At 54.6% G+C, this 24,689-nt stretch overlaps 2 protein-coding genes across 2 annotated transcripts; both read right to left on the bottom strand.

The window, feature by feature from the left end:
• Positions 1-4,819: 4,819 nt before the first annotated feature.
• KRP23_12592 (uncharacterized protein) lies at positions 4,820-5,299 on the bottom strand (the record flags this gene model as incomplete). The annotated part of the gene is made up of 1 exon (XM_067883228.1): positions 4,820-5,299. One exon carries the CDS (start codon positions 5,297-5,299, stop codon positions 4,820-4,822), a length of 480 nt encoding a protein of 159 aa, XP_067739500.1.
• A 963-nt stretch (positions 5,300-6,262) lies between these two features.
• On the bottom strand, positions 6,263-7,186 carry KRP23_12593 (bZIP transcription factor 1; the record flags this gene model as incomplete). Its single annotated transcript, XM_067883229.1, has 1 exon — positions 6,263-7,186. The coding sequence occupies one exon, from the start codon at positions 7,184-7,186 to the stop codon at positions 6,263-6,265; it is 924 nt and encodes a 307-aa protein (XP_067739501.1).
• Between the last annotated feature and the right edge of the window lie 17,503 nt (positions 7,187-24,689).

Here is a 24,689-nt window from a genome sequence, read left to right on the forward strand (position 1 = left end):
TTGTTTGCAGCGATCAAACCGGAGGGCGTGGTAAGCGGCCCCAATTGTGAGTTTAGAGTTGACTTGGCACGCGTGACGGCTTGGCTCGCTGCACCATTCTTCGGGAGAGCCCCATTGACTCCGAAGCTGCTAATCGTGGGTATTCCTCGTAACAATTGGATAACCATCGACCGAGAAATTTGATTGCGAGCTTGTCTGCCCCACCCGCTGCTAAGGCTGTAGCACCGCCGATTCTGATCGAGTGAGATGAGTATTTTGCTGCTGGAACTCCTATCGTTCGCGCCGTATTCTTGATAGCATCTACAACTTCACGGACTGTTAACGATGCACAGAGGTGCCGCTTGAAAGTACACTTGAGCTGTCTTCGTGCTGCAAGTATGTGCTTGAGACCTTCGATCGGGCATAGCAACTTGTCACCGGATGCGCTCATCGTGCGCCACGCACCGCGGCCGTACTGGTCATTCTTTGCTCCTTCTAAGCCGATTGTCACGGATGTTGCTAGTCTGCACTTCACACGTCTGCCGTTGTCGTCCGAGAAGAAGGCGTTGACCGTCTTCAAGCAGAAAACCCGGCGGGTTTTCCCTACTTTGAGGAATTCCGAGCGGCGAAGAAGAAAGAAATAGCCGATGATGACGCTCCCCCACAGCAGGCGCTGTCTTGGCCTGGAGAGATCAAGAGAGCGGTACAAGACGCGGAGAAATGGCGGGGTCAGCGGTTGTTTCTTTCGTCGAGGGTCAGATAGTCGTTTGATCCCTTGGAGTAGTAGTTCAAGGCGGGGGCTTGTCGAGAGTGATAGATTTTTGTGTCGTCGATGATACCAGCGGATACTAGCCAGCTTGAGCTTAATTATTGAATGCTGATTCCTGTTGTGTTGAGTATTCCAACCACCCGTCCAGCAGTATGTGGCGAAATACTCCAAACGTCGAGACGCTGTTGATGCTGTTAACCATTTCGACCAGTTCATTCGTGCAGCGAATCGACACCACTGTTTCCAGTGGCGAGAATATGTGGCACAGGCAGAGTTTGCCAGGGCATTTTCGACGGAGCATTGACCCCAGACGTCGGATAGATTGTCGATAGGCTCTTGTATTTGAATCTGTGTCCACGCACACGACATGTTAGACCAGATTTTAGCGAGGGGGTGGCGTGTCGACCACGCCCGAGATCCAGCATCGGCCATCACGTTGAGCTTGCCGGGAATATGAGATGCAGTGAACACGAGGTTGTACTTAAATTCTGCCAGCGATAGAAGACGGTTGTACATCCTGGCAATGGGGTTTCGGCTCGAACGTCGATTTGACCACGAGACAGCACTAGTGTTGTCGATGTGAAACTGGACATGAGTGCGAGAATCGCACCCGGTTCCAGCCCAGTATGGACCCCAGTGGAGCGCTGCAAGTACTGCACTTCGTAGTTTCTCTCACCTTGATCGACGAATCCTGCCAGTCCGCTGTTGAAAACTTTTGACGAATAAATTGCTGTAGCGTTGGTTCGAGTGCACAAAGTCCGTCGTTGCTAGCGTCCATGAACACGTGAAACCTAGGTTCTGACTGTAGCGGGGCTACACATTCGGTTCACCTCCTACCTTAGTGCAACATGCACTAAGGGATACATTCAGGTGACCACTCCACAGGGTGGTCCACATTCATAGCAAAAGGCATATGACTGGTAGAAAGTAACACCTTTCTACCAATGAGAGTCATTCAATAGATAGGGGTTCTGCCAGCCATACAATGGCAGAACCTCTCATTAGAAATATCAGTTTTAGGAGGAAACCCCATTTACAATCAATACAGTTCTCATTTAGCACTAAAGCTTACGTTCGGTCCCTTTGTCTTAGTTTAAGTATACTTGTGGATACAAGTATACTGAACTTAAGTTAAATATTCCTACGCTTCCTCATACACGTGCGCACACGTGTAAGCTTAAGTAGTGGGTCTGAGCAGACCCATTACACTGACACCTCAGCGAAGTGGATGACGGGTATACCATTGAACCGAGTATGATTTTGTAGAATCGATCGAAACCAGAGTAGATCATCGATGGTTGCAGTTGATAGCACACGAGTGCCGTGCTTGGGAATTCTCGACACTGATTCTTGTAGACATTGAATAAAGGCACGGGCTGGTGGAAAGCAACTGACTACGTGACGCAAGCTACCAATCGTCTTGAGCAATATACTTCGAGATGCGGCTTTGTGTGACAGCAACTGCTCAACCCGATTGAGAGCCTTGACGAGTTTTTTTCCGTTGGAATTGATACCGTCGCCGTTGTAGTGTTCCACAGAAGCCCCAATGCCTTGCATTTAGTAGACCATGCGGTAAATTTCTGCTCGTTGATCGCTGTGGGTCCCAAGACGGTGGCCATTGCACGCCGGAGTGAGAGGTTAGCGTCGAAGCAGACTGTCCCTTTGTCGATCTCGATGCACGTGTGGTCGTCGCACCACACATTGCCGGAGAATTGGCGAGTCAACTTGTTGCCGTGTTCGTACAGAGCGTTAATGATCGAGCCGGCGATCGAGTAAAATGCCGGTGACCCGCACCAGCCGAACCCGCAGGAAAGGTCGATGACGAGGTAGTTTTCGAAAACGAAAGCGAACATGTGAACATGTTCCGAATGAATTGGGATGTGGCGAAATGCGCCCGAAACATCCCCGAGCATCATTAACACACACCCTCCGATGTGAGAAGTGGTGAGATGATGGATTCGAGTGGCGATATCTCGAGGGGGGTTGTACGAGATCGAAGGAAAGTTTTCTCGGTCTGTGTAGTCGTTGACCGCGTACCCATCAGGGATCGAATAGTCGTTAATTAGCCGAATATCAGCTGCGGGTGAGCCAGATTTTTTGACAGCTCCGAGTGGACTGACGAATACGTCCGGCCATTGTTCGAGCAACCGTGACTCGACGATCAGGTAGCGTCCTTCAAATTGACCGCGACGCAAATGGCGAAGTATTTGCGGTGCCATAGCCTGAAGTCCGGCATGGTTTTGAGGGCGTGTGGTCTGCTTTGCTGGTAAGTCGGTTGACCACTGAGGCCGTACACCTTCTCTAACGATTTTGTTCCACTCGAGCACAGTGGGCTTAAGAGAAGGGTCAACGGGCATCGGTATTTCGTAGAGATCTTTGTTTGGTCGAGGATCGGCTTCTGTTTGACCCCGGAGAAGACGAACGACCTGTGGTAGACTCCACTTGCTTTGCTCAGCGAGATCAGACCAGAACCGGACCTGATCCTTGTCGATATCGGCGACCAAGTCCGGCCGCTCTGGTGGTGGCTGAAGCCCGAACTCGTTATTCTGGAGATTTTCAAAGATTGTCGCTTGGTTTAGCTCATGAAGTCGATGCAGAGTTGACATGAATCTGTTGTGGCCCATAGTTTCTTTCTCCTCATGCCGTTCTTGCTGAGTTGGAGAGTTGGCGCTGTCCGAACAGAGTCATAAGCCGCTAAACGAAGTGCCAAGACCACCCCATCGTTCCATGACAGCCGTTTTGGCTTCCGGTGAAAGTGACGTCGGGCGGAAATGGCCATACGAACAATTTGAGAAGTAGCATCCGGTCTTGGACAGGTACTTGAGGCACAGAGTCTTCCCGTCTTCCCCACGTGGCAACGTGGCGTAAATTTCCGGAGGAATTCGGTTAGACCCGGGTGTGCGGCGTGCATTTTTGGCATGCTCAACTGGGCGAGACCGGGTGCTTGGTGTTGACTTCGGCCCATCGCAGGACTCTCTTAGAGCAGCAAGCCTGTCGTCGCTACGCTGAAACTGGGTCGAAATCTTAACGGCTGTTGCTAGTCCATCCGAAAGAACTGTGTTGCGGAACAAACTGATCTTGGTGTTAATCCAGAAAGCAAGCAGACGCGGCATTTGAGAATCTGGGCGAGCGTGATCGGAATAGCGAATGACGAAAGCTTTCGCTTCCGAGATGAAGTTGGAGGTCGGCTTGTTGTAGAAATGGTGTCCAAACTTATCTAGTGCGTCAAGAGCGCTAATGATATCAGCGAAGCTAGAAACCCTGGCAGGCTGCGAGTAGCCATTTCTGGATGAAAAATCCCACAAATTCGTTCCCTTTTCCGCGGCGGCGACCTCGTCGTTCCACAACGCTCTCTTACAGTGCATGATAGAGAGTCCGAGACCGAATCCAAACGAATACAAACCACGTAACACTGCTGGGCTGGCTACAAACTCCACGTGTGGCGACTGCTGAATAGATTGAAGTAGTGTTTGAGGGACCTTACCTGTGTGTCGCCGGTGAACGATTGCGTCGTGGATGCGTCGATCGGTAGGAGACGGGTGAAAAACAATACTTTGGTGCTGTCGCGGATGCCGACCAGCTGATGAGTCATCACTGCTATCGGAACTCGAGTCGTCATGGTCTACACGTCGACGCTTGTGTAATGGTGCGTTCATGTGTCGGACTTCGCGGACATCTTCGTCATCATCGTCGTCGGATCCACTAGAATTGATATCATCGTCTGAGCTATCACTACACCTGTGTTGGGCGTTAGTTCTGTTGGGGCGGCGAGTGGGACGGTCCGTCCTTCGGTTGTCTGTGTGACTTTCTACTGCCGGGGGGGGCGGTATTGGAACAGCTGTTGGCTGCTGGTAGTAAGGTACTGTCGAAATAGAGATTGTCGGGGCGACTGGTGCGATTGCCTGTTGCGAAATCCACAATGCGCTGACGCCGGACGTGAACGAGTTGAAGTGTGGCAGGTTTTAATAGAGGAACGACTGCCTCTGGAACGTACGGAATTGATAGGCTTGACATCACCGATGAGCGCACGCCTGCTCGGCGCTTACGACAGGCGGCAACGATGGCGTCTTGTTAACGTAGGAGCTCTAATGGGCTGAGTGCCACCACGTTTACTCCAGCACCCGGTTGCAGGGCGTAGTTTAGCGAATCCACTTTTCTCACTGACTGTGTGTCCGTTAAGGGGAACCGTGTAGGCCCTTCGGCGCTGGCGATATGTAGTAGGTGGGTGGTTTCAGAAGCCGTGTACCCTGAGACGACTCCATAAGACCATGAGTCGACACCTGAGTGCGCCGTCTTCACAAAGGCGACCGGATGAGCGAGATAAGAACCAGGCCAGAGCTGTCGTTCATATTCCGGGACAAGACGTAGCTCAACGATGTCTTTGGGAACTTCGAACTCGCTGCGCTGGTCATCATCGTCAGGATCAATGGCCTTCACCGTGACCGTAGCCTCTGCTGGCGACACTACCTCGACGTACTGAAACTCTTGTAGCTGCTTGGAATGGGCTGGGCCGAGAAGGGCAAGCGCTCCGGTGACGGCGTTGCCTGTCATTGCGACTTGGATGGCGGAGAGAAGGCTAAGCGTTCGCTTGTTGCGAACTGAACGAAATGAAAGTGAGCTACTTCTAATGCTACGGTGCCTCGGAACTTCTTCTAAATGCGTCTCGGGAGTCTTGTCGCTGGCTGGGATGCAGCAGCGCGTCTTCATTCCTTATGCTTCCGGAAATAGGAGTATCCATCCAGGATACTTCCACTATCTGCTCAAGGCGAGATCATTCGCCGTTATCTGTCCATGGCCATGAATGCGTTATAACGGAGCAGACTGGAAGAACCTGAGCAGAAGCCACAGAAGAAGCCACAGAAACCACCACTTCGTGTAGCCCATTGCTAAGATCAGAGGTGATCGCCAGGGCTCTTTCTTCGCGTGGAGGAGAGAGAAATCCTCCATGCTCCAGGTAACCACGAGGTGAGCAGCTGGCTCGAAACTCGAGTCCAGGCAATCACAGTGAGCTGGCTGTGAACCGTGCAGACGACCGAGCATGCGACGGGTATCCGTGCCGGGAAGCACTTGCTTCGAGACACGCTGCTGTTGTTCGTTGAGGCTAGCAACCGTACCGTACCTCGCCAATGGTACAGTTGTTTTCGTTCACGGTCTTGGGATGAAACTTTTGTGGTCAGTACAGTGTGGACGACCTCGCGAGGTACATTATCAAGTTCCCCGAACGCCGAGATACTGGTGATGACGCACACACGAACGTCCTATGTGTGTTGCAATCCGTCTTTGACCGCTTGTATTAATACCAATTGGCAGATAAGGTGGCGGCTTTTGCTTCTCAGTAGCCTCTAGGCTGCACCGCAGGGGCAACGCCAGCGTGTTATTCAAGCGCACACAACCTGGTGCATGGTCGGTTAAGGCGTATCCATAGTCCGATTTAGTTGTACCACAGTGTTGTGCGAAGAGCAGACTTCACTTCAAATGTACGTGTACTAAGCTAAGGTTCTAGGAGCTCTGAGCCTAACTGAAGCGCTTGCCAATCGAACCATCGACAGAGATAAGGGCCTGGTCTAAGACGTAGGCAGCATCCTCCAGCGAATTCAACACGCGGCTGATTGGTGCCAGGAAGTCCACGTCCATGTTTAAGCGCACGAGCTGGCAGCTACTTTCGTCCCACTCGAGGTACAACCTGCAAGGAAGAAGCAGACGCCGTCCGAGCAGCTTCGACCCTAGCTCGGCCGCCTTGAGGTCTTCCGCATCGTCTCTGCGGTATCCTCGCTCCTCAGCCAGCAGTTGCGGGAACACGTTCTCAAACGTTGCGTTTGTCGCTGTCACCCTGAGAGACGCTGAGACTTGGACGAGGTCCTTCGACAATTCCGTCATGTGGTCCAGCTGAAAGCACAAGTCGTCAAAATACGCCGAGTACCGCCGCCATTGCTCCATGAGTGCTTCCACACCTTGGTGTTTGCCTAGCATGACGTCAGGAGCCAAAGAAGATCGTAGAAAGACGACTTGCTGCTGGAATGTAGGACTTGGTTCGCCGCGACCGGTTTGCGCGCGGTGGGCCGGAGCATGTAGTCCGTTGCGAAAGAGGTGAAAATACTCCATCGCAAAGGTAAACACGCTGTGCTTGGTGCTGTAGAGCGCTCGATCTCGCTGCAGCGCGAGCAATGGCTTCTCTTGCTTCAATCTCGAGACGGCTTCCTCGAGGTCTTTGACTGCGTCGTTTTGCCTCGAGCGATAGCGTGCTTGGTTGGCGCGGCACTGCTCCCGACGACGAGCAGTTTTCAGACGAACAGGTTTTCGCTTGCCGCCATGACCCACTGGCTTTGGATTGCGCCGTCGAACGATTGCGCTGCTAGGCACCAAGTACGCACCGCAACGACCAAAGTCACGGACGCCATCAACGATGCTACGTTGTCGCGTTGTTTCGGGATCAGCCATATAGCGAAGGGGGTCTGCTACCACCGAGCGATTAGCTGGCAGTCGCATTGGCATTGACATTGGTATTGGCACCCGTCGCGTCGCCACGGATGGTGCAGTCGGAGATGACAGTCGAACGGTTGGGTCGGTCTCCGCAACGCGGGTGGTGTGCCTCCAATCTGTGCTGGTAAACCCTCTCTTCACGCGACCTCGGGTGAACAGGGGGCCAACCATCGTAGAGGTGGTGGCAGCGCTGCTGGCCAGGAAGGCGCGGTTGTACTGGGGAGGTTCCATGGCGCGCGTGAAGTGAGTGATCGGAGAGTGCCTAATTGGCAAGTGAGGTGTTTACTGCTCACGTGGTGTCCAGCAATGGCGACCACCACACTGATTACACTGGCCGTCAGTCTCCACGTGGTGCGTGAACAACGGGGCGTCATCCAGCTGGCCGCGATGGTTATGCCGACAGCCAAGGCCTTTCCATTGCTCTTTGAGTGTCAGGGTCTCGCTGGCTGGCCTTGTCAATAGAATCAATAGAACATCCGAAACAGAGCAGCGAGGGCTTGCCTGCATTGGGATTCGGCAGCACGGGCTCCCGGCTCGGAGGACTTAGCGTCCGCAAATCAAGCTAACGGATAAGTAAGTGCTGAGCGCAGCCACATACTACTATTTCCACACAATGGAAAAGGTATAACAAATCACTACTGATCGGAAAGCCGAATTTGCTCAAGGATACATATCATCCGTCGTTATCTGCTCAAGGCGAGATCATTCGCCGTTATCTGTCCATGGCCATGAATGCGTTATAACGGAGCAGACTGGAAGAACCTGAGCAGAAGCCACAGAAGAAGCCACAGAAACCACCACTTCGTGTAGCCCATTGCTAAGATCAGGGGTGATCGCCAGGGCTCTTTCTTCGCGTGGAGGAGAGAGAAATCCTCCATGCTCCAGGTAACCACGAGGTGAGCAGCTGGCTCGAAACTCGAGTCCAGGCAATCACAGTGAGCTGGCTGTGAACCGTGCAGACGACCGTGCATGCGACGGGTATCCGTGCCGGGAAGCACTTGCTTCGAGACACGCTGCTGTTGTTCGTTGAGGCTAGCAACCGTACCGTACCTCGCCAATGGTACAGTTGTTTTCGTTCACGGTCTTGGGATGAAACTTTTGTGGTCAGTACAGTGTGGACGACCTCGCGAGGTACATTATCAAGTTCCCCGAACGCCGAGATACTGGTGATGACGCACACACGAACGTCCTATGTGTGTTGCAATCCGTCTTTGACCGCTTGTATTAATACCAATTGGCAGATTTCCGTGGCCCTGACTCAGTCGATGAGGGAGGGGAATTGGTTTAAATTACTCCGCCAGCCCGATGAAGGGCGTGGTGAGCGGCCCCAAAGATAAAGTGCGCACCCGACCTTAGGAGTGGGCTCGTTGACGATGTCTTGCTACCATGCGTCGGGACAGTGTGCGTGTTGATTCTGCCGCTTGCAGTGGGTACTGTTCAAAACAATTCGACATCCACCGGCCCAGTAATTTGATGGCGAGTTGGCTCGCTTCTCCGGTCAGCAGTGCCGTGGCGCCCCCGATCCTAATTGAGTGTGTCGAGTAGTTGGATTCAGGAACCCTTGCAGCTCTTGCGACACCTTTGAGTGCTTTGGCGACATCTGCTGATGTTGTGTCACCACACAGGTATTCGTTCATGCCTACTGAGTCATTTCGAGCGCTGATGATGTGGTTCAGGCCAGCCACTGGGCAAATATTGGGGTCTCCGGATGCATGCATTGTCCGCCAGGCGCCCCGGCCGTACTGGTCGTTCTTTGACCCTTCAAGGCCGATTGTGACTGATGTCGCTGTTGATGACGATGTCGGTCTACCGTACGTGTCGGAGAAGAAGACATTTTCTTGTTTCAGGCAGTAGAAATGACGTGCTGACCCAATCCGCAGATACTCGGAACGCCGAAGTAAAAAGAAGAAGCCTATGAGGACGCTGCCCCACAGAAGACGGTGGCGCGGCTGCTGAAAGTCGATACGGCGATGCAGTAGGCGCAGAAACGCGGACGTGATAGGCTGGAGTTTGTGAACTGGAGGTGACAAGCGTTTAATCCCTTGCAGCAAAAGTGTAAAGTCTGGCGATGCGGATAAGTCGAGTCCCAGATATCGGCGATGGTACCACCTGATGCTTGCGAGTTTGAGCTTGATTGTACCAAATGTATTTCCGCGTCTTGCTTGATTCCATCCATGCTTCCAGCAGTATACAGCGAAACATGCGAGCTTTTTGTTGCTGGATCGTCCCGGTCGGGTGAGCCACGGAGACCAGCCTAGTTTGTCAGAAAATTCGCACCATTGACGCCAGTTCGTGCCGTACTTCCCGGAGGTTGTGTCCGCAACAGCTCGTTCGCGGAGCGCATCCCCCAAGCGCTCCAAAGATTGTCGAATGGTGGTTGAACTGTGACCTGTGTCCAAGCATGTGACAAGTTAGTCCAGGTATTGTATAAGGGGTGCTCTGTGCTCCATGCCCTCGATCCGGCATCTGCCATTGTGTTTTTCTCCCCTGCAATGTGCTGTGCCGAGCAAGTCAGCGAGTATTGAAATTCTGCAAGCGATATGAGGCGGTTGTACATCCTTGCTGTTCGATGCCCACTGGACCGCTTTGTGAGCCAAGCCACAGCGCTTGTATTGTCGATCCACATGCAGACGTGGGTACGGTCTCGGCCAGTCGAAGTCCATGAGGGTCCCCAGTGCACAACCGCTAAGACCGCGCTCATTAATTCTCTCACGTTGATAGAATTGTCTGTCTTCGTTGATGCAAAGCTGGCTTGTACTTCCTTACTGAACCGGACTCGGATGAATTGGCGAAGCTGTGGCTCCAGCGCACATATCCCCGTATCAGATGCGTCCATCATGACGTGATACGTTGGTGGTTGGAGACGAGCGAAGTGTTCGACTGGTATCGAGTTGAAACGTTGTTCGTGGTTGAGTACTGCTAGAAACCAAATCAAGTCGTCTCGTACATCACTGGGGACGAGTCTACGTTCCTGCTGGACGCGGAACATCGACACAAACGCCTGCACATTCTGATAAAAGGCTCGTGCCGCTGGAAAACAGGTTGCGACGTAGCGGAGACTCCCTATTAATTTGCTGATCGTTGAGAGTGAACATGATGTCGTGGCCAAAACTTCGTTGATTCGTTCCCGTGCCTTGGAAATTTTATCTTGTGGGACGGAAACAGTGCCGTCTTGTGTATCCCATAGCAAGCCTAGTGCTTTAGTGCGCGTTGACCACGGGGTGAACTTATCTTCGTTCAGCGCTCGTGGTCCGAGGACGGTCGCCATGGCTTTTCGTAGGGCGAAATTTGCTTCCATACATCTCGATCCTGTATCGATCTCGACACATGTGTGGTCGTCGCACCAGACATTGCCTGCAAATGGAGTACTGTCGAGCGGCGACATACATGGGCGAGGCCAATTACTTTCGTAGATATGATTTATGAGTGTTCCGGTAACTGAGTAGAAGGCCGGGGACCCGCACCAGCCGAATCCGCAAGCCAGATCAATCACGACGTAGTTGTCCATCGTGAACGCGAACATGTGGACGTGGTCGGCACTAATTGGGATATGTCGGAAGGCCCCAGAAACGTCGCCTAACATCATTAGAAGAGGTTGGTCCGGAAAGCGGACGCGAAGCTCCCAGATTCGACGTGCAATATCCTTCGGCGGGTTGTATGAAATCTGGGGGAAATTGCAGCGTTCAGTGAAGTCGTTGACCGCAACCCCGGATGGGTACGAATAATCGTTTATCAAACGTATCTCCTGGCTTGATCCGGACTTGGCTACAACTCCAATAGGGCTTATGAATATGCTCGTCCAGTGATTGAGAAGGTCAGCGTCGACAACTAGATATCGACCATCGTCATGGCCTTTGCTGATATGTTTCCGGATACTTTGCGAGTGTGCGTTAGCCGACTGGTGATTGGGCGGTTGTTCTCGTTGGTGTAGTGGTTTTTGTGAATTCCACTGCGGTTTAACGCCACCCCGAACGATTGCGTTCCATAGTTTGATGACTGCGTTTATCGAGGGGCTCGCTTGTGGTGCAAGCTCGAAAATATCCTTGTTTGGGCGAGTGTCTTCTGCAGTTTCACCACGATAAACTCGTACGACCTCTGCCAGCGGTATCTTTCGTTGTCGGACTAGCTGTGAGTCTGCTCGAATCCGGTTGACGTTGAGCATTCCTGGTGACCGTCCGATCTCAGATGGTAGCAATATCTTGTGGCGGCCTGCGAATTCACGGTACTGTTGACGACGAGCCGCTGTCAGTGCACGACTTACAGCAAGCTGGGACTGAGTAAATACTTTGTGTGCGTGATGCTGCTGATTGTTGAATTGTATGAGTGTTCGTTGTCGTGTAGGAACACGCAGAAAATCTCACTACCGAACGGTATGAGTCCCACCAACAACACACGCTTCCCTCGCGAAAGGTCAGCGAACGTTGGATCAACACCTGAAGACCAGGAACGATCCCTTACACCGGGTTGGTTGTAAGCGCCTCTGTATACCAAGGTTGAGTTCGGTCAACCTTAAAACCTGCACTACTAGCCACGAGCGAGGGCTAGAATGCAATATTGCGCTTTCGCGCGAACCCCCGCAGTCCCTCAGAAGGAAGGGTACCGGCAGTCACGCCTGATACGGGTTTGCCGAGGGTAACCTCGGCGGGTAGTGAAATACACTTGGGAACACTCGGGTTCCACCAATATATAGGGACCGACACTCCTTGTCCCCCCCAACTCTCGGCCACTCCTATCTCTTGGACTGACCAGCAACAAACTCTCGGTTCAATGTACCTCAAGCTCGCTGACAGGCATCCCACGCAGCCGAGCGTATCCAGACCCTAAGACAAGCTAGCTAGACTTACCGAAGACGGACTTGACCCTTGGTGGCTTGTGGGGAAGACAGCTGATTTATTTCTCTATCCTACAGCTCTGGGAGCCTCTGTAGGTCATCATTTGGCTAGTCCTATATCTCTATACAAATATCAAGTGTAAACAGATCTCTGTGGGAAATCGTATAGCCGGCTCTACACAGCCGAGGGTACGACACGAAATGGGTACAAACGAGGCTTTTAACCTCGGCCGGGGTTTTATTAGACCCAGCCGAGACCTCGGTCACTATTGTTCCTAGGTCACTATAGCGCGGGAAATGAGACCCGCCAATCAAGACGCTCTATCGCCGTTCACTGAAAGGTGCAACGTCAGCCAAACCGTGACAGTTCGGCACCAAAACCCAACGCCACAACTGCCCCCGCCTCGACGCAAGCTTCCGCAAGTAGTGCGCGTCGCGGCGCCTCTTGATCGCGCCCTGATGGCTCGCCGCTCGCCGTTGCTCAACCGAGCTACGGCCGCCGCCCTTCATGCCCTTGATGCATCCGGAGAGGTTCGTTTCCTGCTTCTCTTTTCTTCTTCATCCTCCTTGAACCTTGCCTGACCTCTCGGTGCTTGTATCCATCGTAATCCACGTTCACAGGATGCTAGCGGCACTCCATCCGCTGCTTCTGGCTCAGCCGGAGCTTCGGTGACCGTTCCTCGGTCGCCGACTGCCACGCCTATGGCTGCTGGCGAGGGTGCAGAGGGTTCGTCCCCACCCACGCCTCCGTCATCGCCGGGGTCTTCCCCGGTGTTGGCGTACCTCCTTGGCGCCACTCCGACGGTTGTTTCGACACCGCCGGGGTCGCCGGCGACCCACAGCGTCTCGGTTGGGTGTCAAACTGACCCCACCGATGGTGATCTACCCCGTAGTGCTCAAGCCGAGCCTTCGGAACCCTCGTCCATCGAGCGGCAGCTATTGCAGCTGGGTCACCTGATCGTCGGCGTTGCGCGCCAGCGTCCACGACGCGTCGACTCTGACCTGGACAGTCGGCTGGAGAGCGCCACAGATCTCGGTGAGATTCTGTCGGCTGCTGTTGCACCTGCTCGGCTCTCGCTTGACGAGTCCGAGGAGATCATCTCTCTACGGGATGAGATCGCTCGGCTGCAGGCCCAGTGCGCCGACTCAGAGGATCGGTTGCACGCAGAGGTGCAACAGCGTGAGAAGGTCGAGGTGTTCTGCACCCAGGCGACGAGCGACAGCAACCAGGCTATGGACACCCTGCGTCAGCTCCGCCTGGATCACGTGGCTCTCACCCGGCACCACAACGCTGCCAATGCTGCTCTCTGCCACCACGCCGACATCGTGGCAGGCTTGTCGGCTCGCGCCAAGGCTGCCGAGACTTCGGCGGCGGCTGCTCAGCGACTGATCCGGAAGGATCGGGAGCGATTTAAAGCTGGCCTCGTCGCCTACACGGCGCAGCTGGCCAAGCTTCGGAGCGACCTCGCTGCGGCTGCTCAAGCCTCTGCGGGTGCGGTTCCGGCTCAGCTGCAGGCTCTGCAAGAGGAAAATGCGAGCCTGAAGCGAGCCAACTCCGTCTTGCGCCGTCACTCGGCTGCCCACGACTTGGACGTGGATACCTTGGTCCTTGCCTCTGCTGGTAAGTCTTCAGTCTCCACTTGTTCGGTCGTCTCTCATCCTCTAACTCTTCATGTTTCCTCTGTCAGGTATCACTTCAGAGGACATCGACTGGGAGTTGCTCGGGCTGTCGCCTCCGAGCATTTGTTCCAAGCGCAGCCGGAGTTCGTCCTCCGAGAGTTCGGAGGACAGCCCCGATGCTGCCATGGACTCTGGCGGCGAGACCAAGGCTCCAGCCGAGGTGTCTGCCGGCGCCGCGGATGACAGCGATGAGTCGGACGACTTGCCGCTCATCCCCTCGGTCTCCAGGCGTCGGCGTGACCGGCGCAAGCGTCTCCGACAGCGCAGCTCTTCTCCGAGCTCACTGTCGAAGTCGGCTCTCCCCGCTGGCAAGCGGTTGGGCCGACCGTCGGTCAACCTTCGAGCTCGCGCTCAAGGTGGACCCTCGGGCGCTTCTGGGTCGACTCCAGTGTCATCTCCCGTGCCTGGGTCGACCCCCACACCCTCACCGAGTCTTTCGGTGGGGCCGTCACCTGGTTCTCCGGCGCATACGCCTGCCCCGGATTCTTCGGTGCCTCCCCCTTCGGCCGAAGTCGTTGACTTGTCGGGGGAGGAGGTCGTCACCGAAGCTCCGGTGGCTGCGGTTCCTGCGTCCGGGCCATTTTCGTCGCTGGTGATTACTCCACCGCGGCATGACGGTCGCCCGTCGCGCAGTGCCTCGGTGCTGGCCAATTTGCGCTCGATGAAGGCTCTGGAGACTCTGGAGGCTTCGGACGATTTCATTCTCGGCTCTGGCCAGTCGTCCGAGGTTCCCAAGGTCTCCTCACCTTCGGTGGCTTCCACCAGTGGTGGTGTTGTCGCCCCGATTCCAGCCGTTGGCGTTGAGTCGTCGCCTGCCGTTCTGGTGACCTCGGTCGGCCCGCCAGTTTCGGCGCCACCCTCGGTCTCGTCGGTTCCAACACCGGCGACTCCGGTTGGGTCGGCTGCGGGTGCCCCAGAGACTTCTGCAGCGTCGGCTAGCCAGCCACGCGCACGTCTTTCGGCGGCTCGGTCTGCGACGCGTCGCGCGCACACCGAGGTCACGGCCACGCTGTCGACCGCCCCAGGCACGGACCCGAACTCGTTCGCTCCGGCCGTGCCGACGGTCCCCGGGAGCGTGGATTCCCAGCGTCTTTCGATGCTGGCGAACCCGTTCTTGACCCCTGGGTTCACGGCACCAGGCGCACAAACTGCCTGGTGCCAGATCCAGAACCAGAGCGTGACTCCGCCTATTGCAAAGGGCGTCGAGTCCCCGTGCTCGGTTGCTGGGATCCGGGCCCTGGCGGATTGGACTAATCCGGCTCATCCGTGGCAGCAAGTGCGCCAGAAGATGCCGGAAGTGCCATGCATATTCGGGCTGGACCAGAATCCGCCGGGGTCCAAGATTTCGATTCGCGCAAGTGGGTTGGCGCGCACAGTGAAAATGTGGCGCCAATTCCAAGGCGTCTCGACCGACCGAACGGAGAAAGCAGACCTCGGTCTCGCTTTGTGGGAGCGGCGCCACTGGGTCCAGGTAGCTGCCGTTGAGACTTTTCTCCGGAGCGAGGCACAGAGGCTTGGAGCGACCGATCCGTCGGTCGTCTCCCTCCGTGCCGCCTGGACCGAGTACAACAAGGCCCGTAACCTCCGTACTGATCGCATTCGCCAACAGATGCTTTACCGCTGTTGGGAATGGTGCATCGAGCGCACCGGCAAGCCTCGGGAGTCGATCACCGAGTTCTTGCTGGAGCCCACGTACCTCCAATATTCGTTCGAGGTAATTGAGTGGGCTCCGGCGTCAGAAGATTGGCTCGGAGAGCTCGCCACGTTGGACGACAGGCAGCCGTGGCGCAATTGTTGGGTCGACGCGCCGGCTAGCCACCCGTTCAACACCACGTTCGCCCCATGCAACCCTCAGGTGCCAATGTTCGTGCCCCGAGGGATGACTCAGGCGGAGGTGGTGTCGGGTTTGATGGTGGATCCTTCGTTGCCGTCGGCGTCGGTGACGGCTCCATGGGCTGCCCAAGCTTCTGTCGGTGGTGCTTCTGGTCGACCGAGCCAGGAGGGAGAAGATGAAGGCGTCTCAGAGTCTTCTCCAAGTCATTCCTCGGTCCCAGCACCGGCCGACGAGCCGGCAACTGCTCAAGGGTCGGATCTGGATGTTTTGGCTAACATCGCGTCGACCACTGAGGTCTAGGCTTCGGTCTGGTCTCACTAATTTTCTCCGTTCGTTCCTCAAGCTGCTAGTGTGCCGTCCGAAGCCCGTAGTCATCCGTAGCGGCAGTTCTTGAGCTCCAAGTAATTCCATTTAATCCAATTCCATTCGAAAATCGTTCACGTCACATGTAAATATGCAAATTCGATGCAGTAGCAGTTTTCGTCTGTCACTGCGGGCTGCATCATCCCCGCAGGCAGTTCATTCGTCAACCGACGTCGCCACCAGGCCTCGTCAGAGGCTTGGTAGCAATCAATAGTCGGTCACTCGCAATTTTGATACAGTAGCAAATTCCATCTGTTGCTACGGGCTGTATCACCCCCGTAGACAGTTCAACTCTCGGTAGCTCTCCAGATTAGTTCTCGTCAGCGACTTGAACCATCTGCAATCGTCGTTCGCTGCGCCGAGTCCGCAGATAATCATAAAGTAGCCCGCCACATGATAAATTTGAGGCAGGCTCCCACGTGGGCTCATCATACCCAATCCACTTCACCTTGAACTCTCGGACAGCGCGGCTAGTGCCCGTCGACAGCGGGGATCGGTCATCGAGGATGGCTTCTACCTCATATTCGCCAGCGAGCTGGTCTGGCTCCCAGCTATCTTCAGGCAACAACTCCTCGTCGAAGTCCAGTCTCGTATCCTCGGTCACTTCAGGTGCTAACCGACTCTTCGGTCGGTCTCCAAATTCGTCGACGGCCTTGAGTCGGGACACGTGCACCACCGGGTAGAACCTATACCCACTTCGGTCTGGCAATTCCAACTCGTACGCAAACTCTTCGATCTTTTTCTTGATCCTGAATGGTCCATGCCATCGGTGGGCGAGTTTCTTGGTCAACCCTGGCTTGACTCGTTCCATATACAACCAAACTCTGCTTCCGGGTTGGAACAGAGACCTCGGTCCTTCGTCAGTGGGATCAGATGTTGCCCCCGGCTCCACCTGTGACTCGTCAGAGGTCTCGTTTTCGTCGACATTCGGTACTGCAGCTCAGTCACGTCGCTCCAGCGACTCATTGTGTTCTCTCGCCCTCCGAGCCTTCTCGACACTTTGGTACTCCATTGCCATTTTCCACGAGATTTCCTGTTGCCGGTTCACTTCTCGGCGCCATGCCAATGCGTCAGTCTGGCCTCCGAATCCTCGTTTGAGTGACGACGACATCGCTCGCAGCGTGGTTTGTGCGTCCCACCCATGAACTAGGTAAAACGGAGTGTCCTTCCGGGTGCCATCTTGAGAGTTGTTGATAGCGAAGATCAATCGCTCCGCGATCTCGTCCCAGTCTTGCTGCAGCGGGTCTTCTGCGTACACCCGCACCGATTGCATGACCGTCTTCACCGACCTCTCTTGCTGTCCGTTCGCCTGCGGCCGATAGCTCAGGGTCGCTCTTGACCGAGACTGCATCATTTCTGCAAAGGCCTGGAACACCTCGCTCATGAAGCGAGGGTCTCGGTCATGTCGGATCAGAGTTGGTGCTCCGAATCTTCGATACACGCATTCCTCGAAAGCCTGTGCGACCCTCAGAGCGGTAGTGTCTGACATAGCTTTACCCATGACGAATCCTGTGAACGCGCACTGGAACAGTAGTAGGGCTGAGTTGCCCCGACGAGACTTCGGTAACGGTATGACGAAATCCATCGACACCATCTGGAACGGTCGCTCTGCTAAGACATTTCCTGGCGAATAGCCTCGGAACTGTGGTCGACTTTTGCTCGAACTACAGTCGGGGCAGGACTTGACGTGCCGTTCGGCGTCTGCATATAGTCCAATCCAAAAATAGTCTGATTTGACTCGGTGGTACGTTCGACCGATACCTTGGTGGCCACCTTCCAACGAGTCGTGGCAACTCCGTAGTACTTCCTGAATCGTCGTTGTGGGCACCACTAGACGCATCGTTGTCTCCTCTCGGCGTTCGTTGCCCCACCGACGGTTCGTTCCAAGAAAATACAGTACACCATCCTCGCTAAGCACAAACTTGTCGGCCATCTTCCAAGCGTCTCTGGCTGCTCTGTAGCTGAGGTCTGTTTCCTTGCCTCGGAGGACCGCTTTTAGGTTCGACCATCTCAGCTCTTCATCCTGGGCGGCGGAGATTCGTCTCCGGCGCTCTTCCTGTATAACCACAGGGTCAACGTCTTCTGCGTTTCGAGCGCCAGGGTCTACCTCATTGCTCGATTGCTCGGCTCTCAGCTCACTCTGAGCTTCGGTGGTCACACCATTCGCTTCGTCTCGCTCAGCTGTACCATTCGGCTCTATCACCGACGTTTCATCTGCAAACTGGACTCGTTTCTTCCTCGCTTTTGCTTGGTGTCTGGTTGTTGCAGTTAGGTAGTCGGGTTCGTCCCGCACAAAGTCGAAAAAAGATCTGTCGCGGGAGATTCCACGGGCTACTTGGGCTCGGGCGAAGCTGACTGTCGGTTTCTCTTCGGCCGTGGTCTGTACTGAGGGTTCATAGATGACCTCTCCGATCCGGTTCAGCTTGACCAATTCTAATTTCCTAGCCTCGGTCGAAGCTACGCTGGATTCTTTGCTGCTGAGAGCCTCGCTTGCCAACGAATCTGCTGCAGCGTTGAATTCTCGGACCACGTGCAAGTACTTCACCGACCGCAGCTTGGTCGTGAGTTCTCGGTGACGATTCAGTTGAACCATCAGAGACTCCTTTCGACATGCCATCACCCCTAGGGACTGCTGGATTGCGAGTCTCGAGTCTCCCACGATGACTAAATCCTCGGCTCCATGTTCGAGCGCAGCTGAGACGCCGTTGTTCATTCCAGCATACTCAGCGAGGTTTACCGTGGTGGTCTCGAGATAAGCACTCGCAGCCGTCACTACAGTCCATTCTGGTAATTTCCACAAAATCCACGAGCAACTGCCATATCCACCGTTCTTTTCGGTCTTGGCCGAACCATCGAACGACATCACAAATCCGGTATAGGACCTCGGTAGGCAGGCATAAAGCAAGTGGGGGTCCATACGAGCAGTAGGTGACCCTTTCGTCGGCGGTGTAACTGGGGCCAACGAGTCTTCCAACTCCACGAAGCTTGTGAGGCCAGCTTGGAGAAGCTGAGCAAACGTACAATCGCGTTCCTTGACTCGGTTGACCACCAGGTGCCACGGGGACAACATAACCGCAAAGTGGGTCGCTCGACCGAACAGTGTCTTGGATTTGTGCACCCATTCGAGCGTCGAAAAACGCGTATAGACGCGGATGGTCCGACCCACCAACTGGGAGTAGCACACTTTCAACACCAGCAGTAGCGCTAAGACCTCCTTCTCGGCCGGGTGGTAGTTCATCTCGGCGTCCTTGAGGACTCGGCCACAAAATCGAACCGGGTGCAGCTTGTCATCATGGTATTGCATCAAAGTGGAGCTCAATGCCCACTCATTCGCGAATAACGTGACATGCACCTCCTTGTCTCGGTCAAAGTGCCGGAGGATCGGTGCCTCTGCAACCTTCTGTTGGAGTGCCGCGAAGCTTCGCTTGGCCGCCGAGAGGCTGCCACTAGGCGTGAAGTCTTCATCCTTCAACTGATACAAAGCTGCTCCATACACTGCGAAATCCTGGATGAATCGACTGTAATAATTCAGCGCACCGAGGAAAGACTGCATCCCCTTTTTCGAAGCAGGGAATGGCAGCTCGGTCACTGCTTTCATCTTCTTGGTGTCGGCTCGAATACCTTCTGCAGAGACTTCGTGTGACAGGAAATCCACCTTTGGCTGGACGAAGATGCTCTTCGTAAAGCTCACACTAATGCGACATTCGGTGAACCGTTGGAGCAGACGGTCTAACGTCTCCAGGCACGCGTCGAAAGTCTCGGACCCAAAACAGATATCATCGACAAACGACCGTCGGTCGAACACTGGCACCAACGAGGATTCATCCGGTTCTCCGGTGGAGAACATGTCGGCAACAGGGCTGTTCACTAACCCATTCACTGCGTCAAGCGTGACCGAGGATTCGCGGTCGGCCTCGAATTTGGTCACCCGAGTTGTTGACTCCTCGAGTCGTCGCGATGAAGGGTCGGTCACCCCTGTCCGCGCAACCTCGGTGTGGGCTTCGGCCGTTCGCATAAGCTCCGAAAAGTGGAGCCAGCCGCCTTTGGGTTGGACGAAACCCCACAGAGCATTGTCAATCATTCGTTGGTAATGTGGTGTTGTGATTCACAAAAACTTCGTTAGTGCGGCTTCCACGCAACAACACAACAATTCGCCGAGTCAGGTCGGCGTTGTTGGGCTTGCGCAGGGTTCTGTTGGTTCCCTTTGCGGTTCGGCCCAGCCGGGTCCAGTTGAGGCCCTGCTCTCGCTGAGTACCAATACAAACTCCAGAAGCTCGCCTGAGCGGGGCAGCTTCCGTTCCTCAAACCCTGTGACCTCCACCAAAGGATGGACGTCGGCGCGCGAGCGCTTTTACAGGTCACCGAGCGCAGAGTACGCTCAGCTAGAAGATTGCGGTGTCCTGGGTTGTGCAGACCCACCGACTCGTCGATTCGACGAGGTTTGTCTTCGCTGGTAGCGAGAAGTGCCCACCCCGGGCCGACCTTGATCTCTTGGCGCTACCAGTCGATTCCCCTACAAGCTATGCCTCTCGGGGAACGACGGCAGACATAATCCAGCCCACGCAGGGACTTACCGGAAAGTATACGCTGTTCTTGGACTTAGAAGATTCTGCTCTGTTTTGTTATCTCTGTGTCTTCGGGGGGTCCCTTCGGGCTCCCCCTTTGGTCTCCTATCGATCCTATACAAATACCTAGTGAAATGGAGTCGTTATAGATCTCCCTGCGACTCTTCGCTCAGCTTCCTAGTTGATCTTCGCCGAGTCGGGTCGTTATGGATCTCGGCCGACCCTTCGCTCCGATTCCTGATTTATCCTCTCCCAAATGGAATAACTCCCAAATGGAATACGCTCGCTGAGTCGCTGAGTCTTGGTGCTCGCCGAGTCCGACCGATTCGCCGAGTTCGCCGCTTAGGTGCGAACTCCGATTAGGTACGACGTACTTAGCTGGGCCAGAATGGGTGGTCTACCCAAAATATGAGTTTCCCTACACCACAACTGCCCCGGGCGTGATACGAGCCAGGCTGGTAAGTGTCTCGACCATCATTCAGCTGTCAACTGTCCAACGGTCAGAAACTCACTTCGTGACTTTGTTCTCCAACCGTCCAACGGTGAGAAACTCTCTCCGTCTTGCTTGGTGCGTACATCAAGCGCCTTGTCGTCTTCCTCTGGTGACCAGGTACGTCTTGCTGCTCCGTATATCGCTTGTTCTTCCCGGTGGACTGCTAATCATTCACCCTTGTACGTCTGGTTGCCTTTCTATGGACTCCCGCACCTGCCGTCATTTCTGCTGACGTGTCCGACCGTGCCAAGACTCTTCACCTCCTCTGGATCTCGTTTCCGCAATGTCGGACAGCGTGAGCCCTCCCCGGACGTCGACAAGTTCATCGCCGAGCTGGGCAGACCAGTGTTGCCCCCCGCAAACGTCCGACAAGTCTGTTTGAAGTCGTAAACATGGAGAAATCGCTGAGTCAAGATGGACCTTCGGCTGCGGCTCTCTCGTCGACTCATACTGCACCATCGGAGGACTCGTCGACACCTGGTAGAGCTGGAGCCTCTGCTCGCTCCCACTCGCTGAGCTTCTCGGTCCGGTCCGGCCCGACTCGTCGAATTTCCGATAAGTCGTCGGATCTCGCTGCAGGCAATTCCGCTGGCCTCGCTGGCATCTAGTGCTTTCTCATCAATCAAGAGGAGAGCCAGGAACAGCAGGACGCGTCCCTTGTTCAGCTTGTCTCTCACCGTGAGACGGGTTCGACACGTCCGGACGAAATTCCGTCGCGCCAGTCCATCATGAGCGCCAATCCACTGGCTGACACCCCGACGGTACTGAAACAAGGCGCAACATGGCTTTCAGATGCGACCAATCGCTGAGATTTGGACGAAAATCGCCAAGTCCGGACTCGCTGAGCTTCGGACGGAACTCGCTAGCTCGACGAGTCCAGTGAAATTACTCCCCACATTCGTCCCGTCAACACGTCGATTCGCACTTCCGCCGGCTCGGCGAACAAGGCTTCGGTTAACTCGGCGATTCTCGCTCCCATGATCTCTTTGACAGCTTCCGCTACTACTCCGAGGCAGCCTCGCTCCAAGCACTCGAACGTCCGATCCCAAGCAAGCAAGTCCTCAGCCTAGCGACGCCTTTTCATAGCACAGCGGTAATTGACGAGGCCTCGGCTTCTCGTACACGTTGCCACGTCAGAACTCGGCGAATCCGGCAATCGTTCGCTGTCCTCGCTGAGTACGACTAATTCAAGCACGGTCATCTCGTCGGTTATGCTGGTGGGCTTATCACGTGCTCAAGTGACTCATTTCGATAGCTCCAGTCCTTCGTCGAGTGTTGCGTCTACATCTGCACATCTTCCAGACTCGTCGACCTAGACAGCTTTATTTGCGCTGCCTCGGAACGCATCGAGTGGCGCTTCGGCGGGATCAGCTCAGCTTTCGTCGCTTTTGGGAAATGTTTCCTCGAGTACGAAGCCAAACAGCTCGGCGATAATAGCTCAGTTGCCTACTCCAACCGTTTCGACACCGGTGCAAGCTCGTCTTGTTGCTCAGTTTGCTGTGAAAGGTGGAAGGGCTCCAGCTGCTTCCGACAAGCCATCTAAGAAACGTGTAGCGTCGAAGTTTTCTCGCCGAGTTACCAAGAAGGCCAGGAACTCGTCGAAACCTGAGGCAAGCCGAAGGCTAGTTTGACTGCCCCTGCCAGCAATTCATTTATGACCGCTATGCATTCTTCGGTTCGACTGGTCCTAGCAAGGTTCGCTCAGCAAATCATACGCGGTGTTTATCCGTCAAGTTCACCCCATGTTCGAGGACATTTGTGACGAGTCTTAGCCTGGCTTGCCGAGATTCAGCCGGCAGATTTTCATCGAGTAGCTCTCCCCGGGCCACCAAGATTTAGACTCGTCCAGTTGCTGATTTCGACGAGTCTTGTTTTTTTCTCTCTCTTGTTCTTTCGTAATCCACACCTTATCCATTTCGTAATACCAATTCATATAATTGACGCAGTAGCTTTCATCCACTCGTCCTGCCTGCTGTCTTCACAGGTCGGTGGTCATCTTCGTATGCAATAGCTTTTAACTCTCGTCTGCAACTTGCACTATTTGCAGACGGCTTTCACGTTTTATTTGGCAGATGTAGCCAAGAGAAGGCTTCCCCACCACAGATTCGACAACGGTTCCCAGCTGGGTTCATCGCAACCGACCCATTTACTAGGAACCGACGTTGAGCTCGGCCGGTACTGGTCAAATTCGTCTTGCAAGTACTTCTAAAGATCTGGCCACTTCCATTTCTCGTCCTGTGTCGCTGATACTCGTTCACGTTGTTCTGTCTGAACGACTACTGGGTCGATATCGTGGTCACGTCGTGATTCCAGTCGTTTGTGTTCAGGGTGACCTCGCTCAGCCACTCGCTGAGGTTTTGGAGGCTTGTTCACCACTTCCAAGACATCATCGGAACTACCAGTATCGCGAACATTCGGCGAGACGTCATTGTATCGTGCATCTGGCACTACCGGTTCATTCACCGCGTCATCTAGCTCTTCCTCGGCGAATCTGACTCGGCGAACGTGGTGAGCTTGGCTTCGCGTGATCGCTGAGACTTTTGGAACTTCTTCTCCTTCGTTCGTTGAGTCTTTGACTACATACAGCTTCTCTTGGATTCGGGTTAATGTTCGCAGCTCTGTTTTTCGATCTCCGCTGAGGATAACACGTCCTGCCATGGCTTCGAGAGCTTCAGTGGCTAATGCATCTGCCGCCAAATTATAACGGCGGACTACATGTAAGTAGCGGACCGAACTTAGGCGTTCGACGAGTTTTTTGTGGCGTGCTAATTCAATTTGCAGGGTCTCCTTCTTGCATGCCATCACCCCCATGGATTGCTGGATTGCGAGCCTGAAGTCGCCCACAATGATCAGATCGGTCACTCCTCGATCAACAGCCGCAAGGACACCGTGGTTCATCCCTGTGTACTCAGCGATGTTGACCGTGGTTGACGGCAGGTAAGCACTCGCAGCGATCACAATGTCCCAATTTGGTAAACGCCACAAAATCCACGAGCAACTCCCATAGCCGCCGTACTTCTCCGGTTTCGCTGACCCGTCGAAAGACAGGACGTGCCCCTCAAAATCACGTGGCACTCGGGTGTGCAATAACTCGGGATCCAACCATTCACTCGCCGGGTTAGCTTCGGACAGCGTCGTCCGACGATCACTCGTCGAAACTGTTGAGTCAGCTTCACCCGGGTCCCATTGGTCACCTCTGTCCATCTCGCTGGAACACCTTTTTTGTTTACCGTTGCTTGGAGGTGAACGAACCATGGGGTGTTTGTGACCTATCAAGTGCTCTCCATCAATATTTCCATCGGATGCAGCTACTGTTAGCGTCGGTGGTGGCTCATCAGTAAGACTCAGCGAACTTCGTTCATAATTGACCGGTTTGAGTCCCGGAATCTGACTCGCTGAGTCTGTTTTGGCCTCACGATTGGGCGAATCATCGTGAACTTTCGCTGGGTCCAACTTTGGTACATTCGCCGAGTCATCAATTTCTTTTCCGTAGTCAGCAAGCGCGGAACTCCCTTGATAGTCTGGGGCCTCGCTGAGTTCTTCTGGTGCGTGTACTCCTGCTTCATCCGCGAACTCGCTGCGACTCGACCGTTTCTGAATCGCCTTGGGAGTTTTGTAATGATGTTGCTCGACTGCGGGAGGTTGTCGACTCAGCCATTCCATATACAAGCGCTGCTCTCGCTTGAGAAGCCTGT

The sequence above is a fragment of the Phytophthora ramorum genome (assembly GCF_020800215.1).
Source record: "Phytophthora ramorum isolate Pr-102 chromosome Unknown Phyram_PR-102_s0015, whole genome shotgun sequence".
NCBI classification, from domain to species: Eukaryota; Oomycota; class Peronosporomycetes; order Peronosporales; family Peronosporaceae; genus Phytophthora; species Phytophthora ramorum.